This window comes from Anser brachyrhynchus (genome assembly GCF_964034855.1).
Source record: "Anser brachyrhynchus genome assembly, chromosome: 3".
In the NCBI taxonomy this organism is placed as follows: Eukaryota; Metazoa; Chordata; class Aves; order Anseriformes; family Anatidae; genus Anser; species Anser brachyrhynchus.
Genome location: NC_137696.1, coordinates 101328211 through 101344044, shown reverse-complemented (window position 1 = coordinate 101344044; position 15834 = coordinate 101328211). Strand labels below are relative to the sequence as shown.

At 42.0% G+C, this 15834-nt stretch overlaps 1 protein-coding gene across 1 annotated transcript in view; it reads right to left on the bottom strand.

Moving 5' to 3' along the window:
• Window positions 1–4199: 4199 nt before the first annotated feature.
• The window catches only part of GCLC (glutamate-cysteine ligase catalytic subunit), a 32622-nt gene continuing 20987 nt past the window's right edge, over window positions 4200–15834 (bottom strand). Inside the window, exons 8-16 of the mRNA XM_080588151.1 lie at window positions 15608–15724; window positions 14695–14833; window positions 14056–14168; window positions 13256–13348; window positions 12421–12525; window positions 9854–9935; window positions 9655–9758; window positions 9439–9559; window positions 4200–5953 (exon numbers count right to left, since the gene is read on the bottom strand). Coding sequence (XP_080444277.1) covers window positions 5748–5953; window positions 9439–9559; window positions 9655–9758; window positions 9854–9935; window positions 12421–12525; window positions 13256–13348; window positions 14056–14168; window positions 14695–14833; window positions 15608–15724 — 1080 coding nt within the window. The 3' untranslated portion in view covers window positions 4200–5747. The remainder of the gene's footprint in view (window positions 5954–9438; window positions 9560–9654; window positions 9759–9853; window positions 9936–12420; window positions 12526–13255; window positions 13349–14055; window positions 14169–14694; window positions 14834–15607; window positions 15725–15834) is intronic.

Below are 15834 nucleotides of genomic sequence, written 5' to 3'. Positions count from 1 at the left end.
TTGCTGGTACAGACCAAATTTATACACACTCTGTATTTTCTCACGATAAAAGGTAGGAAATGGGTGTGTGAAGCTGTCGCTGTGTCACCTCTCTCAAACTCCTTGCATGGCTGAGGAAACGCAGTAAATACAGAGCAGCTCAGTAGATAAAATCAATTATGTTAATTGCAATTAGAGCATTAGACTCACCACACCACATCATCTCTAGGGTCCGTCTGGACCAGTACCGTGCCTCCAGCTGTCACACATCAACGGGAGGCGCAGCCTGCAGCGATGCGTGCCTCAAGCTGTGCATGGTGGCATGCTGCTGCAACAGCAAATGCGTTTGGCAACACAGTTTTCAGACTACTGAACGCCGTTGGCTGCATTAGGACAAAAGGAAGGTTAAAAACTCCCTTTCAGGATGGATGTAAGGCTGGAAACAGACGCCAGATCTGGTGGCATCCCAAACAGTGACGTGCCTGGCGGATTGTCCCCTCCTCTGGACAGCAGGGCCCTGGAGGAAGTGTTCTCTCCCCCCGAAGAGCAGCTCACCCTGGTCCACCTCGCAAAGAGTTACAAAGCTTTATAAAAACACAAGCACAGAAGGCAGCCAGCGACAAACACGGCGGCCCTGCAGAGCCTTCCCCTGGATACTCTGGTACACAGCTTGAATCCTCCGAGTTTCCTTTCCGTAGCACGGATTTTGCTTTTCCAAGGCAGGATGAGGAATAACGTCTTATTCTAGTCCTGGGTTTGGTTTCAGGGCAAGCACGGCGTTGCATCAGCTCATGGCAAGGCCAAACACGCCGTGCTGTTGGAAGCCGGAGTCACAGCCCGAGGGATGCAGCAGGACTGCCATCCCTCCTCTGGTCGTGCCACACCTTCATATCCTCACAGCGTGAGTGGAAACAGGCACATACTGATGATACCACGCGTGCCTGGACAACAGGGAAGTGGGAAGTCAGAACAAGTTCCCAGGATCGTGTGGATGCCTTGGAAAAATCCCTCCTGCCCTGCCTTGCCTTGCCCGGGCTCTGCCTTTCACATCGCTGAGATGCTCACGGCGCGAGCAGCAGCCTGGTGGGGTTGTGCCCGGGGTGGGGGCAGAGGGGGAGCCCAGCACTTGCTTTTCCCCTCAGAGCTGCCTCAGAAACCACCACGGGTTCCCCTGTGGCTACCCCGAAACCAGCCCCAGCCCTCACCCAGCAAAAGCAGAAGGACTTGTGCCAGTCGGGCTGCGTCGTAAATAAGGGGTGCTCGCTGAGCTCCCCGAGCCGTCACACTGGGACGTGATGGGATTTGCACGGGTGGCCTGGACCGAGGCTCAGACCAGAGGCAGACACCTGGGGACAAAATCCAGAGAGGATTTGGAGCTGAAATCCTGAACCTGCGGCTCTTTAGTTTTTCTCCTTATTCCTCCCAGGACAGTTATTTTCTCTCCCCAGCTCACTGCGTTGCCTCTGAATTTAGGAGGCCACCTAGGGCCGGCCCTGGGCTTAGCAGTGAGCCTTCACTAACCTCATCCCTCGCCGTGTCGTGAGCAGATCCCAGCGAGGACCGTGGCTTGCTTTGCGCTCTCCGTGCTGGGGATTTTTTGCTTTGCCAGCAATTTTAACACCGTTGTAGGTCAAGGACCCCATCAGAGTTGAAAGTGCATCTCCGTCATTCACAAATTACAGGCGGGGGAGGTTGGTAGCTTGGTTTACATCTGAGACACGAAGCCACATCTCCCAGCCGCCCCAACCAGGCCTGGCCTCCCACCAGTAACATCCCTTTCCGTGCTGCTCCGAGCCGGAGGCGCTCGAGCTGGTGCCAGGGGGCTGAGTAAGATCTGGGCAGGCCGCGGGGTGCGGCGAGCTGCTGGCGATGCGGAGGTTTTGCTGGCACGCTTCCCCGGTTTCCATCAGGCAGCTGCACGACGGGCTCCGGGCAAGGAGTCGCAGTGCCTTACACGGCCAAGAGAAACACTCGGAGCTCTCGGCCTCTGAATGCCCATGTTGTGAGTAAACTGAGGGGGTTAGCTGTCCGGCCCTGCCCGCGCGTGCTTCTATGGGAAAGGACTGGAAAGCGTAGAGCCCAGCCTAGTAAGTGGTTTAGGGGAAGGAATAAACTGAGCTGAAAAATGTCGGAGGGCCAGAGGTCATCTTGGCACAGCTGCTGCCTGGGGGACGAAAGCATGGGAAGGAGCAGGCGGTTTCAGACACCCGGTGCTCATCGGCTTCACTCCTTCCCACTTCGTTCCCTACCACGCCCAGCCTCTTTTTCCGCACATGACCTCTCCTCCTCCTTAAATAAATTCCCAGAGCCTCTTCAGGCAGCTCTGTGTCATCACGGGCTTCCCCTGCGAAAAAGGGAGAGCTTGGCCATGATTGTCCCGCTGCTTTCCGTTCACTTTGCACCTCTTAGCAGCAGAAAGTGGGGCTGGCAGAGCTGCGAGCCTGGCAGCGTCTTTATTTAATCAGTTCATTACTGGCCTCTAAGAATACAAGAGCTCTCAGAAGTGTCTGACCATTGCAGGAAACATACAAGTAACGAACCCTTAATTTATCAACAAGTACACAAATTTTACTTTTTGTGCAGGACAAAGGAAACTAAAATTTGCACCCTCCCAAGGCAAGAGCAACATACACAACACAACCCCTTGCTATCCACATGGACAAGGCACTATTTGGGGCGCCTTCATCAAAATCTGTGCTGTCATCCGCATAAAAACCTGCTTTCTTTTTAATCTAATTGCAGTTAATGTGAGATTGGACTTCCTCCAGAGAAAGAGCAGTTGCTGTTGCTTCAATATTTACAAACTAACATTTTTCTAGCCAAAAGACAAACTCTTGGAAGCCAGCGATGAGGAGCCATCACGCACCAACACATCCATTTGTGATTTTGAGCATGCCTGTTAGCAGCTTGTCTCTGGGCATTACTCTCCCTTTGCTGCACTGTAGTCATTTTTACCTTCTCACTGTCAGGATGATTACAGATTTCCCTCTAGGTGTATGTAACGGGTAGATTTTGGAAGAACTGTGATTAAATTGAAGGGCTAAATTAATAGGTAAATACACATGGACTTAGAGAAGACTAGAGAGCCATTTCTTGTTTAACAGAAGACGTAGATTTTCACCCAATTGTTCAGTTCATAGACAGCATTTATGGGCGGTTGAACTTTCTTCTGGAAGCTGCATTTAGGTTTCCAAAGGAAACATATTTCTCCTGCGCAAGTGAAATGTTTATTGGGGAAACCATGTGGGAAAGCAGCTCTGGAGCTGGCTGCACGAACCAACCCCATCCACTCCCAGAAAGTGCTTGCACCGCTCTGTGCGTGCACACACAGGGAGCCACGTTTTGAAGATTTAGGCCACGATACAAGCGTAGCAAAAATAATTCAGGAAAAAAAAGGTACTTGCACCAACATAGGTTACTGTCAAGAGAAAACTGGTTATTGGTGAATTGTTTTGTGATGAGACCTCAGGAAATCAGAAAAACATCTTCCAGCTGAAAGCCAAGTGGAAGGCAAGAGTCAAATCACTGTGGTTGAACTGGGGCCAAAACATCATAGTGTTTATGCGAAATGCCAAAATCACCACGTTAATAGGGTTTTGGGGTAAGGAACAAACTACCTTTCACCTCAGGCGCTCGGTGCTTCTTCCCCTCCCTTTGCGGAGGAGTCGGTATTTCCATGAGAGCACCTGGTGACCGCAGGACCCAAAATCCCGAATCCGTAACTCGAGGCAGCGTCTTGTGCTTTCTGCTCAAGGTCAGCCAGAGCCTGCCAGCACGAGCTTGGCCTAGGGCTTGCTTCTCCACCTCCGAGTGGGTGCAGACACCACAGGCTTGTCTCTAAGGGCTTATTCAAAGCCTGCCCTTCCTGCAGCAACTCTGCGCTGCCCCAGGGCCTTCACCACGCCGCACGCCCAGAACAGGCTGGGGCACGTACCTGAACTCCTCATCCAGCAACCACGGACACCTTCACAAAGGAGCAGTAGCCTCGTGTCCAGCCTTTCCCATCCTTTCTGAAACTGTATGCAACACAGCGGACACCAGAACTCAGAGCTTTTAAGTGCCAGGACAACAGCTAATAAAACTTTTGCTATCAGTCCTGAGAAGTTTCACCGTGTAAAACCAGAGTCTGGGTTACATGAGCTGTGCTTGCTACACACGCAGCTCTTGCTTCTTTGAATCTGAGAACAGGGGTTCAACTGATGCAAGTGACCAACACGTACTGCAAATTTTATTTTTATTTCCTTATTACAGAAACTAGATTAGCATATGCCTACATCTTGATTAAAACAAATTCACACTGCAGAAAAAAAGCGCACTTTTTATTCTCTAAAGCACACCTGTGAACACAGAACAAAGTCTAATGTCAGTACATAAAAGCTTCTTCTTAGTGCACCTCTTCATTGCAGTTTCTCCATTAGTCGTTTGTAAAAATTATTACACCTTAGGTAATTATATATGCTTGCGTTAAGCTTTGCAATTCACTTTTAGGAGTCAGTTAAGAAGCTAAATTAAAAAGGGCCCATTAATTTGCTTTATTTACAGTTGCAATGGCTAAATTTTAAATATGCTACAGTCACTCCCAGCACTGGCTCCCAATTCGAAGGATTAGTACACTCCATGATTTCCTTTATCTGTTTTATAGAGGGGATTAAGTTGCCCATACCTACAGGTCCGTAGGTACCTCAGCTATCTACATGAAGTTCCTTATCAGAAATAAACTTGCTGACAAATATTTTTAATAAAGAGACCAATGAGAAACTCAACCTTTAGGAAGAGCCAAAAGGTCCTTGGTTTTGCGCAGCAGTTGCTGTCAACTGCAGTAGTGTGGGAGAAACAGAAGTTAAGCAGTGCCACAGTCCAGAGCAGTTGTCTCTGCTACCTTTGTAGAGATCTTTATGTTCACTTCCCCATTCTTCCTCTCTTTCACTGCCTCTCCCCACTTACTGCTTTTTTGTTAAATCATTGAGAGATACTCAGGCAAGTTTCTGAACCATAGCAACATACTTGGGAGGGGAAAAAACGATGCTGCTACAGGGAAAAGATGTATTCACGTCAGTTCTTTGCTGCGGGAAACGCAGGTTACTAAGCCACAGGGCAGCCCTTACCTAAGACTAGTTATCAGGAGACAGGCAGACTTGTGTTATCTGAATAAAGATAGCTCTCTTCCTCCAAATTTTACGCCCTATGACTGGATGCAGGTCTTGTGGCAACTGAGAAACTGTTGTAGAGATTAACAAATTGGATGCACATGCATTTATCTGTTCTTACATACTTTCAAAACCAAAACGGAAGGAAGAAGTCTCTGTGAAGCAGGTAGGTCCAGAAGATTTTTTCTTTCTTACACAATAAGGTAGATTACTCAGCACATTCCAGATTAAAAAAATTACAGTAAACATTCAGTAACTGGAATGCATATAATATACAAGTACCATTACATTTACAAAGCTGTCCAGGACAATTTTTCTTTCTAGAATAAGCATAAAAAAGTTACAAGCTAATTCACAATAACTTTAGATACAATGCTTATTAAAATACATTGATGTTAATCATAAAAATATTTTACTATTTACATGTACATTGTATAAACCTTAACAATAAGAATATGCCCTATTTAGAATGCCTTAAATGAATATTTAGGCAGATTGGCCCATTTTATAGTGCAGTATCCCTGTTTTGGTCTTCACACCATGAAGCTGTATCAGATTCACAGTATCTTAGCTAGTGCTTTGCTAAAAGGCTTGAACTTTCTTATATTTGAGAAACATTCATTACAAAGAGCCAGTTTTGTTTCCGCTTTGTTTCTTGTTAAATCCTACCCCCAACAGTTCAGGGCACTCTGCCTGGCCTTGTGCAATTTGGTTGCACTTCCAAATGAGGCTGTAATTCATCTCATCCGTTATCACGCTGTCTTGCTTGTAGTCCGGATGCTGTGCGATAAATTCCCTCATCCATCGGGCGACTGTCATCAGCTCTCCTGTGGGCAAGATCAAGTCAAATTTCACTGTTTATACATCTGATTTAGCAGTAAAAACGTTGTGTGCATTACATACACAATTAGTGAACAGTCCATGTTTTCAGGAGAAGCATGCTCCTACGTGTGTTTTTTTTTTTTTTTGGTTATACTGTTACTAAACTTCAAGTACAATTCAGCTGACATATCACTGATAGCCCCAAACCCACATAGCTGAAAGTTTGGTTTGAAGATCATACCAGATCTTTTAATGAGCCAGAGCAGAGAGAAGTACCACATCCAGCTGCTGGAACAAGTGTCACCAACTTCTATTCAGGGTCACCAAGTGACACGCACCACTTGCTGGGGACCTGCTTTCTCGACAAGCAGCAGCTGGAAGCCAGCTGGATGCCAGTGCTTAGGGAGCCGAACCTTGCTCCTGCACACAGCATACGTAAGGAAACCTCCATCAGTACAAGTTTAAGGTAACTCTGCAAGTAAAACCCTACGGTAGGCTGACAGGATGCTTGAAGAGCCTAGCTAAACTTTTACTGCTCCCTTATTAGAGAGAGGAAAGAGCCAAAGGCTCTACACTTTTTTTTTTTCTTAAAAATATTATTAAAAAACAAGAGGAATCAGGTTAGGGAAAGCAAGGACGAACAAACAAAAAGTAAAAAGCATCCAACGTGTCATCAATACTGTTTGAAGATATTCTATGAGTTGTTTTGAACAGAGGTATACTAACACAAATCAGAAAAATTATGAAAAGTACAAGAAAGGAAAGTGTAATATGCAAAGTTATTAGAAATAAAAATGTTCCTCAAAAAACCCGTCATGTTTTTAAACAAACGAGGCCAGTGTTATACGCTTCTATGTGAAAAAGGGACAGAAGAAAAATACTCAAGAAACATTTGCTGAAGGCAATAAAAACTTGAGAGAAAACTCTCAAACAAATCAGAAGCAGGGGGCCAGAAGCAAGGCCAGGAGATGAGCAGAGCGTAACAGGAGACACAATCCTGAACACCCACAGCACTCCCAGCGCTGTGCAGCTCGTGCAACACCGACACCTGGTGGTCACACAGCCCCAGCACTCCACTGAAAAATGATCGTTTCTACTGTGTACATCTGTATAGAACGGTATAAACCTTCACCTTGAACACCGCATGCAGTTCTCAGAAAGAGTACACTAGAATCAGGAAAACAGCACCACGCACCGACGAATGTATAAGACAACTTCAAGTGAAAAAAGGAAGGATGAAGAGTATCTCAAGAGCGGAAGAGATTTTGAGAAGTTTGCACAATCATGAATGCTGATGAGAAGCGAATAGAAAAACGTTATCATCCCACAGTGCAGGAACCAGAAGGCTTATAATGAAGTTATTGGGAAGCACATTTAAACATAAAAAATAAAGGAAGCAAATTTTTTTCAAAGAACGTGTAACAAAATTGTGGCGCTCGTTCTGTGACTTTGTGGGAACAAACATATAGTTGCTTCAAGATGGATCTGACAGAGATCATGGAAACCACGTTTGCGAGCTGTTCTCAGGCACCATGCCAACTGTGCTACCTACGGCTGCGAAAATGCCCGCGCTGCAGACAGCCAGAGCTGGGAGAGCGAGCCAGCACAAGGATAACTTGCTGCAGCTCATCCTAACACTACTTTCCTGTACCACTTGGTGGTGGTCAGCAGCTGCCGCTTGCCTAGCACATCTGCAGTCTCACTGCGCGTGGTGACAGTCACAGAGCAGCCACGCTGAGACCAGCGAGGGCAATTCCCAACCGTGCTGTGAGGGAAGTGACCAACAAACTATGCCAGGGCAAGGCTGAACTCGCAGCAGCTAAGGTACCAGTATTAAACTCTCGCAAGTGCAGTGCTCACTGTTTGAGGAGAGAAACGTGACAAGTGGCTGTTCGGTGGACATGTCCCACGCTAGACAGCCTGCAATTCCCAAACATTTGATTTCAGATCAACAGTACACCAGAAAAATCCAGCGCTCGTGATTGAGAAACATGGCACAGTAACATGACGTCTAATGCTTCTTATTCTGTGAATTGCTGTTCTCATGAAGCTTCATTTAACAATCATTTCAAGCTTAGAGTTAAGATATACACCCTAGACTATCTGTCCTCACACCTTCTACATCTGTGTAAATCCAAGAGGTGACTTCTGCAGTGTCCACAGCTTCACATCACAAAGCAAAGAAGTTCTCTGGAATGGGAATACCTGTCCGGGCTCAGCCCTGTGTCACAATTAGCTCTTCAGAAACAAAAAAAGAAAAAAAAAAACTTTACGACTGTTGCAGTCCTTTTCTTTTTTTTTTCAGCAGCATTTTTCTGAATGAAAAATGTTAAGAAAAAAAAAAAAAGAGTATTTTTGAAGCATTGCTGCTTTCAGCGCTGATGTGCCTCAGATGTTTTCTACCTGCCAGTTTCTTTCCTCTCTCTCTGTTAAGCCAGGCATCAAATCCCCGGTCTATGTTAGCTGAGGGACAGAAGCCTCCTACAAACAAGCAGCCTTAGGACAAAACATTTTCAGTGAAAGCAGTAATTAATTACAACTTGTTAGCATTCTGAAGTGCTACTAAAGTATTAAATTACCAGGCAAGGAAGATTGCTGATTTTCACCTCACCTTTAAAAATGCCTTTAGCTAGAAGGCTCTACAGCAATTACCAAGAATTGAAAAGGAATACAACATTTAAGTTTAAAATCAATGAATGCATCATATATAAATAAAAATCTGTGTCTCGACTTTTAAGACTAAACTTAACTCTCTAGCTAAACTTACAGCAAGAAAGGCACATGAGAGATTTACACATCAGCATAAAGCTGCCACGGACTGCTATGTGCCCTGTTCTGAATGAAAGCATTTAGCCTGAATTTTCTACTCAGAATACTGTTGCATTTTAAGGAGCAGCATAAAGTCATTATACCACCTATCTTAGAAAACACTGTAGCAAGAGAAAGGCAGGGAAGAGCCTGGTTTACTTTGACGTGAAGGAGTTTCACCACTTCCAGAAGGGCTCTCTTACCGGGGAGCTAAAGACAAGGCCCCATGCTCTAGCATATCAGAGCTTAATCCAACTTAATGCCAGCATGCTTAGGAATTGCACCAATTACCTGGCTATCAGACCCAGTCTTATATGCCCTTAAACCATTCGAGTTACAGGAAAAAGGGACTGATGTACAAACTACCACAATGTAGACAATACACTGGCAAAAGCAGCAGTGCTGAAAAAAATCTTGGAGATATAACTGCAGCTTAGGGGGTAGTGTAACAATTACTCCTGATTTAAGTTCTAAATAGATCATGAAACATTTCTGATCAGAATTAAACAGGACCAAATATAAGCCAGAGAACACATTTCAGTCCTTTGCTCCTATGATTCAGCACTTACCCAGACAGCCACATTTGCCACCAGTTTTACCAACTGATAATTAGAGAACATCCCAATTACTTTCTACGTAGAAAAGTGCCAGGAAAATCAGTGTCTGAAAGTGTCACACATACCAGATGCTCTCTTTTTTATTAACTTCAGGTAGTTCAGGATGGTGCATCTTGTGTCCACGTCCACTTCCATGTTTTCAAGGTAAGAATTCAAAATTGGGATCAAACCAGGAAAGACTCCCTCCTGTATAAGAGAGCACAGTTAACATGAAACATGGTTGATCAGATTTCTGAGAGGATGGAGAGGAGGGGCGTGTTCCAGGTAGAAGAGGTTATGACCTTCCCATTGATAATTGTATCGATGCTCATTAAGATGTACTCTTCTGTGTCTGTGCCTGTCCCATTCTGCGCAGAGCCACATCCATCCACAACGACATTTCCACCTTCATAAGTGACAAAGGGAAAGGAAGCAGCAGTTAGAAGGCAAGAGATACACTCATCATCAACAACTGTGCTGCCAGATCACTTGCTGGGATACCTTTGCAAATATCCTTTCTGAAGTAAAACATTCCCTGCCGGACAGCATCTCTTTTCTGGGCCACCTTCATATTTTCATCCACCTGGAAAACGAAATATTGCAGAGATTTGTGATATTTTTGAAAATTAGGATTCTCCAAACCCTCACATTTTGGTCTCATTAATTGAAATATCCCCTATGTTTTTTATTATCTTACCCCACAAGGCTAAGCTCTGGAGATAAAATTTTTATTTCCTTCTTGAATGGTCCCGTGCAAAACCATGAGGAGATCACATTCTATAAAACTAGGTCTTCATAGTATAATGTAAGAACATGCCATGCTAAGCTTTTAAGTTGGATTGAAAATAGGCAACAGGTTGCATCCCATCTGAAACTTCTTTGCATATTCAGATGCAACATAAACGAGTACAGATGAAGAAAATTGTCATTTTCCTAGCAACAGTTTGTTGCTTTTATAAACAAAGTCAATGAAATCTTTAGAAAAGTTATTATGAAATTTGTTTACACAACTAGCTAACTGAAATACAACAGTACTCAGACAGAAAAGATCAGCGTGAGATTAGCTCCGTAAGCCTTTATTCTTTTAATTATAAGAGGCGGGTTTACCAAAGGTTGTGCAATTAGGTGTTGCATTACCTGCTAAATTGCCTGGCAGGCTCAGTTTGGTTTCCCCATCAAAAACTCTCTTCATATTCTTCCTGCACCCAAGCTCTTTTTTGGTCTTAACTGGTGTTCATTTGTTAATGATTTTTGCACTTTTGAGACATTCCATATAACATAACTGTGAACTGTAAGTGCTAATCTACTTCATTAAATATGAAATCTGAACTCCCCAACATAAGGAAGAGGATTTCTCTTTGTGGGGTTAGTATATTTCATATAGTAACAGATCATAACTATATGGTACGAGTACTGCTCATTTGCAACTTCAGTATTTTTATCCATTTTAATTAAAAACCATAAGAAAAGCATCGGGACTATTGCTATGCCGTAGCCAGCATTGGCAGTGTTTTCTATTACACAGCCTGTCAAAAACCTTCTGCAGTACAAGATCTTCTTTAAAGTCACCTATAACATTGCAGGACTATCCCTTTAGAAAGGGATTTTCTGGTCAGGTGCCTCAGGAAGATGTACAAAGACGGTTTCATTCAAAACAGTTCAGCAATTGTGAGGCCGATATTAAGGAAAAAGCAAATTTTGCATGGCTAGTTGCAGTTGTGACCAGAATCCAGAGTATCTGCTTTCAATACTGAATAACGATGAGTGAGCTGTTTCCTTCCCTCTCCCCCAAACAAAAGCAAAATATAAACAATGTGAGATATAGGCCATAGTCATACTAAAATAAATAACTAAAGAAGCTTATTTTAACCTCCACAGATTACTTTTCCGACCCATAAAATGGTGGAAATAAGCCCTTTCCCATTCTTAAAGCAGATTTGTGACAATGGTCTTTATCAACATTTCTGTAGCAGTCTGACATTGTTAGGCACCACAGAAATTCCACCTCCAGCAGCAAGCGGGGAGTCAGGGAAGTATTTTGTTCAGCTTTCACTAAACAAGCATGAAGCCACACAGCAACCAAATACGCAAAGTACAGTACTTCATGGCTACTGCTCACTGAAATGCAGCAGAAGGTCTGTAGAAAGAGTTTGCAGTTGAAATGGAGGCAATGGCTTTATACTTCTGTGAAAAAGAGAACGACAAAGTCTCCACAGACCTGTTTCATTTGGCAACTGTAATAACATTTCTCCAGCAAAGCTTATACACTATTTATTCCTTCCTCCTTTTACAGAACTTGCACTAGAACAGATGCCTGAAGTTTAACTTTTATTCTTTCCCTGAATGTGAGACAGCAAGATAAACCTATGAGGAGAGCTAAAGTACCTGGCCACCAGCACTGAATGGCATAAACAACTGAAAATTATTACTGGGAGAATAAATTTAATACAATGTCTAATCTGTATTTTTAAATATATAAGTCAAAAGGAATAAGTGGAGAAAGAACAAGTCAGCATGATTTTGTATAAGCTGCTGAAATGTGGATCTTGGTGGGAAAGCAGACGTGGAAAAGTCAAGTTTGGCACCCTGAGAAAAAGCTAATTTTGTAATTTATGTTGAAGTACCTTTGGCAGACATATTTTGGCTTTGTGTAAGAGGAACAAAGATAAGATGTAGCTATTTTCTTACTGCTAAAAGCTGAAGGCTAAATTCAGATTATTTCTTCTAAGAACAAGTAAGACATCCTTGCTTTTGATAGTTTAAGAATTTCTGTGAAAAGTTTATAAATAAGGGTCCATCAGACATTTTTAAGAGAGCCATAAAATGCAAATGGAAGAAAGCTAACCATTTGTCTATAAAGCTTAACTCTATTAGATAGCAGTATTTTTTAATATACTGTAGAAGTGAAGATGATGCCAATTATTTGTCCAGATTTAAACTGACTGAAAGATAGAAATGACTGTTCTGTAAGTGTACAAATGTTAATTCCTAGCTTGCAGAGGATAACAATCAACTGCGGTGAAAATATTGTGCAATTAGCAATAATACATCTGACCTTTCACACCTACCTTGGACAAAGGAATGAGAAAATCCAGTTTATATGACAGAATCACTCTGGTTAGCAGTACCACAAATACAACATAAGCAGAGTTTTCGAAGTCTGTTAACTGGACCTAGACATGAAAGGATTAGAGATTTAATTACTCTACTGGGAACACGCTCATACAAATAGATGGCTATCTGGGAGAGTTTATAAGTGTGACTCAAGCATTCATGTTGATACTTGTATTCACACACACTCTACTAGCAGAGACGGTGATGTACATGCTGGAATCAAGGCCTTCAAATGCACAATGCAGTGCACACACTTCAACAAGCTCAACCCTTTAATCCAATGCCAAAGCACACTTGTGTTTCAAAAGGCTAATAACTTGCATCTTTGGGCTCTCTGTGTAATTACAAATGCAGAATAGCTTTTAAATTTCTACTTAGGGGATTCAGTTCAGACAGCTCTGAAATAGACAGCTATAAAATAAAAGCACTTATGAAACACAAAATGGTGACTGTGGAATTGTTCAGTACCAGCAGAAGTACTGGATAAATAAGGTCCCTGGAAACTAAATGGCTCTTTGTTTGCAATAGCTTTAGTACAAGCCTAATTCCTTTGCCCATCACCCCAAATCCATTAGCATGCTTTGCTGTGCTACAGTGGATTCTCCTGTCAGTTGCATTCCCACAGTCCCTGTCTGATTAAACACTGCTGTCCAGTTCATTTGTGTCTGGCAATTCAGAGGGGAGAAAACACAGCATAAGTAATAAGGGTCTGATACTTGATGACAGCAGGCCCCATACTCTTCCACTTAAAAGTGAACGTGTTTTTGTGCGTACTGACTCTTTCCTTACCTCCATAGGCCTGAATTCCACTCTCCATCCTATATCTGAATTTGGAGGAGGTGGCTTAAATCTCATTGTCTGCCAGTTTGTAGACTGAATGTTCTGCAAAGCACATGAAATAATCTGTCACAGTCTAGATACGCATCAATCTATAAGATCAAAGCAAAGTGAACAAGTAACTACTGTCTTAGGCGTTTTCCAAGAACAGCTTAACAGAGAAATGCTTCCAAACTGAGTTGCTCAACTTCCTAAAAACTATAATGTAACTACTCATCCTAGAAGCAGATATGCTATACTTCTCATGCTATTTTGTTTGAGGATTACATAGAAGAAGATACTAGGATGTGTTGAGATTAAGCTGGCCTTTGCATAAGAGATTGATTCATCCAGAAGTAAAAATACACAGTATTACTATATATATATATATATTTATAGCTATAATTTTTATATGATTATACAGATTTTAACAAATCTATATAAGACACACACATGCATAAGAGACATCACACACAACAGTTTTCAGGAAGTCACAAAAAATGCAATTCCCCATAACAATTATATAACTACTTTGGGCCCTTTGTATTTTGTTGGATATAAAATAAGCTATCATCTTTTTCTAAGTAAATAGTGAAACAAAAATAGGTGCTTACAGCTACAAAGTCACATGCTAAACAACTAGCTTAAGTGAAAAATCAGGAAAAAATATTCTTAGGTAATACAGTCATCCTCCAATTAAGCAGTACTATAAAGAAACAACATTTTACACACATATATACATATCTACTAAATTCCTCTAAATCAGATACAACCTCAAAATGATCAGATTCATTTGCATCATCTAGATGTATTTTCTCCTCAAACAAAGTCAGTGGGTCTCGAATGAACAAGTGTGCAATATGCTGTGCCAAAAGGTGGTCAATACCTACAAAATGAAAATTCAGAGAAACATTTCAGACGTTGCAAAGCAGGCTCTAGGAAACAACTTGATTTATAAGAACCAAAAATGAAAAATTCCAATTCCGCAATACTACCTCAACCCACCACATCCTGTTAAAGTTTAAATGATTACTTTGGGAAGGAAGGAAATGATTAAAGAGAAAAATGAACAAGTTCTCCTTTGGAAGTGGCAACTGGATATTGGTGTGGCTGCCATTCTTTCCGTTTTCTGATGCAACTCTGTGCCATGTTTCCTAATGCAGTTCTGCTCTCTCCACAAAGATAAACATTAGTACATGAAACACTAAACTTCCTAAATTGGAATTAGGGACAGTTTATAATTTTATTTTATTTTTTTTTTATTTTTAATTTCTCAAGACCACAATGCACAGATACTTTCTGAGTAGAGTCATTATCAGGGAAGCATGATCAAAAAAAAATCAAAATGTAAAAATATCCCCACACACTGCAAGCATAATTCTAAACCTGCTCATAATGAAGCAAACACTTACCTTCCTTTATCAGGTGCTCGTAGATATCTTTGTCTATTGTCAAATCAATGTCATTGTATTTCTCACCACATTCAGATAGATAACTGTCTATGGAATCATATCTGGATTTACTGATTCTATAATGGTTGTTCTTCAGTGGCTATATAATTTAAGAATACAATATTTTAACAGCTTGTTAACAATGTTACCTAAGTTTTGCTCACTAATGACACTTATGTGAGAGTTATTATCCTGTTTAAAATATCCTACAGCCTCAATTAAAATTATTCAAAGTATGAATCTTAAATGGAAACATTTTCCTAATGTAACAGAACATTATCACCCCGACTGTCTGGAAAGCGTTATTATCCCTATTATACCTATTGCAACACATACCGATGCAGTTTCATTCAAACACATTGTTAGAGATGTTCTTAAACCATGTAGTTCAAGAAGTATTTCTAGTATTTTTTTGTCGTTATTTTTAACTTCCCTAAGCGTCTTGGGTGCCAATTCCTGAAGTTCTAGCAACTGGCTCTCTTCACGTAGCTCCAGTTTACACTACTAGATTACTCAGCATCACCCGCTATTTAACTCAAAGCAATTTTTGCCTTTCGGGCTTAAGCACAAAATGGAAATTTTAAACACAGGACAATTTTTAGCAAGCTGTGGAGGAGTGAAAGTGGAGTTTTACTAGAATTCCATACCTAACTGAAAACATATATGCTAACATAAGCTGTACAACCAAGATGACTGTTTGCACCATCTCTTGTGCCTTTACCACAACGACTGCCACATTCTCTCATTAGGGATTCTGATGACCACAGGCAGAATTTGATACTAAAGGAAGTTAAAAATTTTTGCCTGAAAAAAAAAAAAACACAACAAAAAAACGCAACAAAAAAAATGGACACCTACTACCTAAATCACTTACCTCCAGCCCCCTCTCTTCTCGTGTTCGATCATCCACAGATGCAGAGATTACTCCCCAGCGACAATCAATATCGGACACATAGCCTCTGTAGAATGGAGATGCAGCACTCAATGCCATCTAAAAGAGAATAGCCTGACGTGAAAACAAAGGACGAGCCAAGGAACCAAACACACTGTCTTAATCCTATAGGGAAGAGAAATTTGCTGGCCCAGAAGTAACTGAAGTAC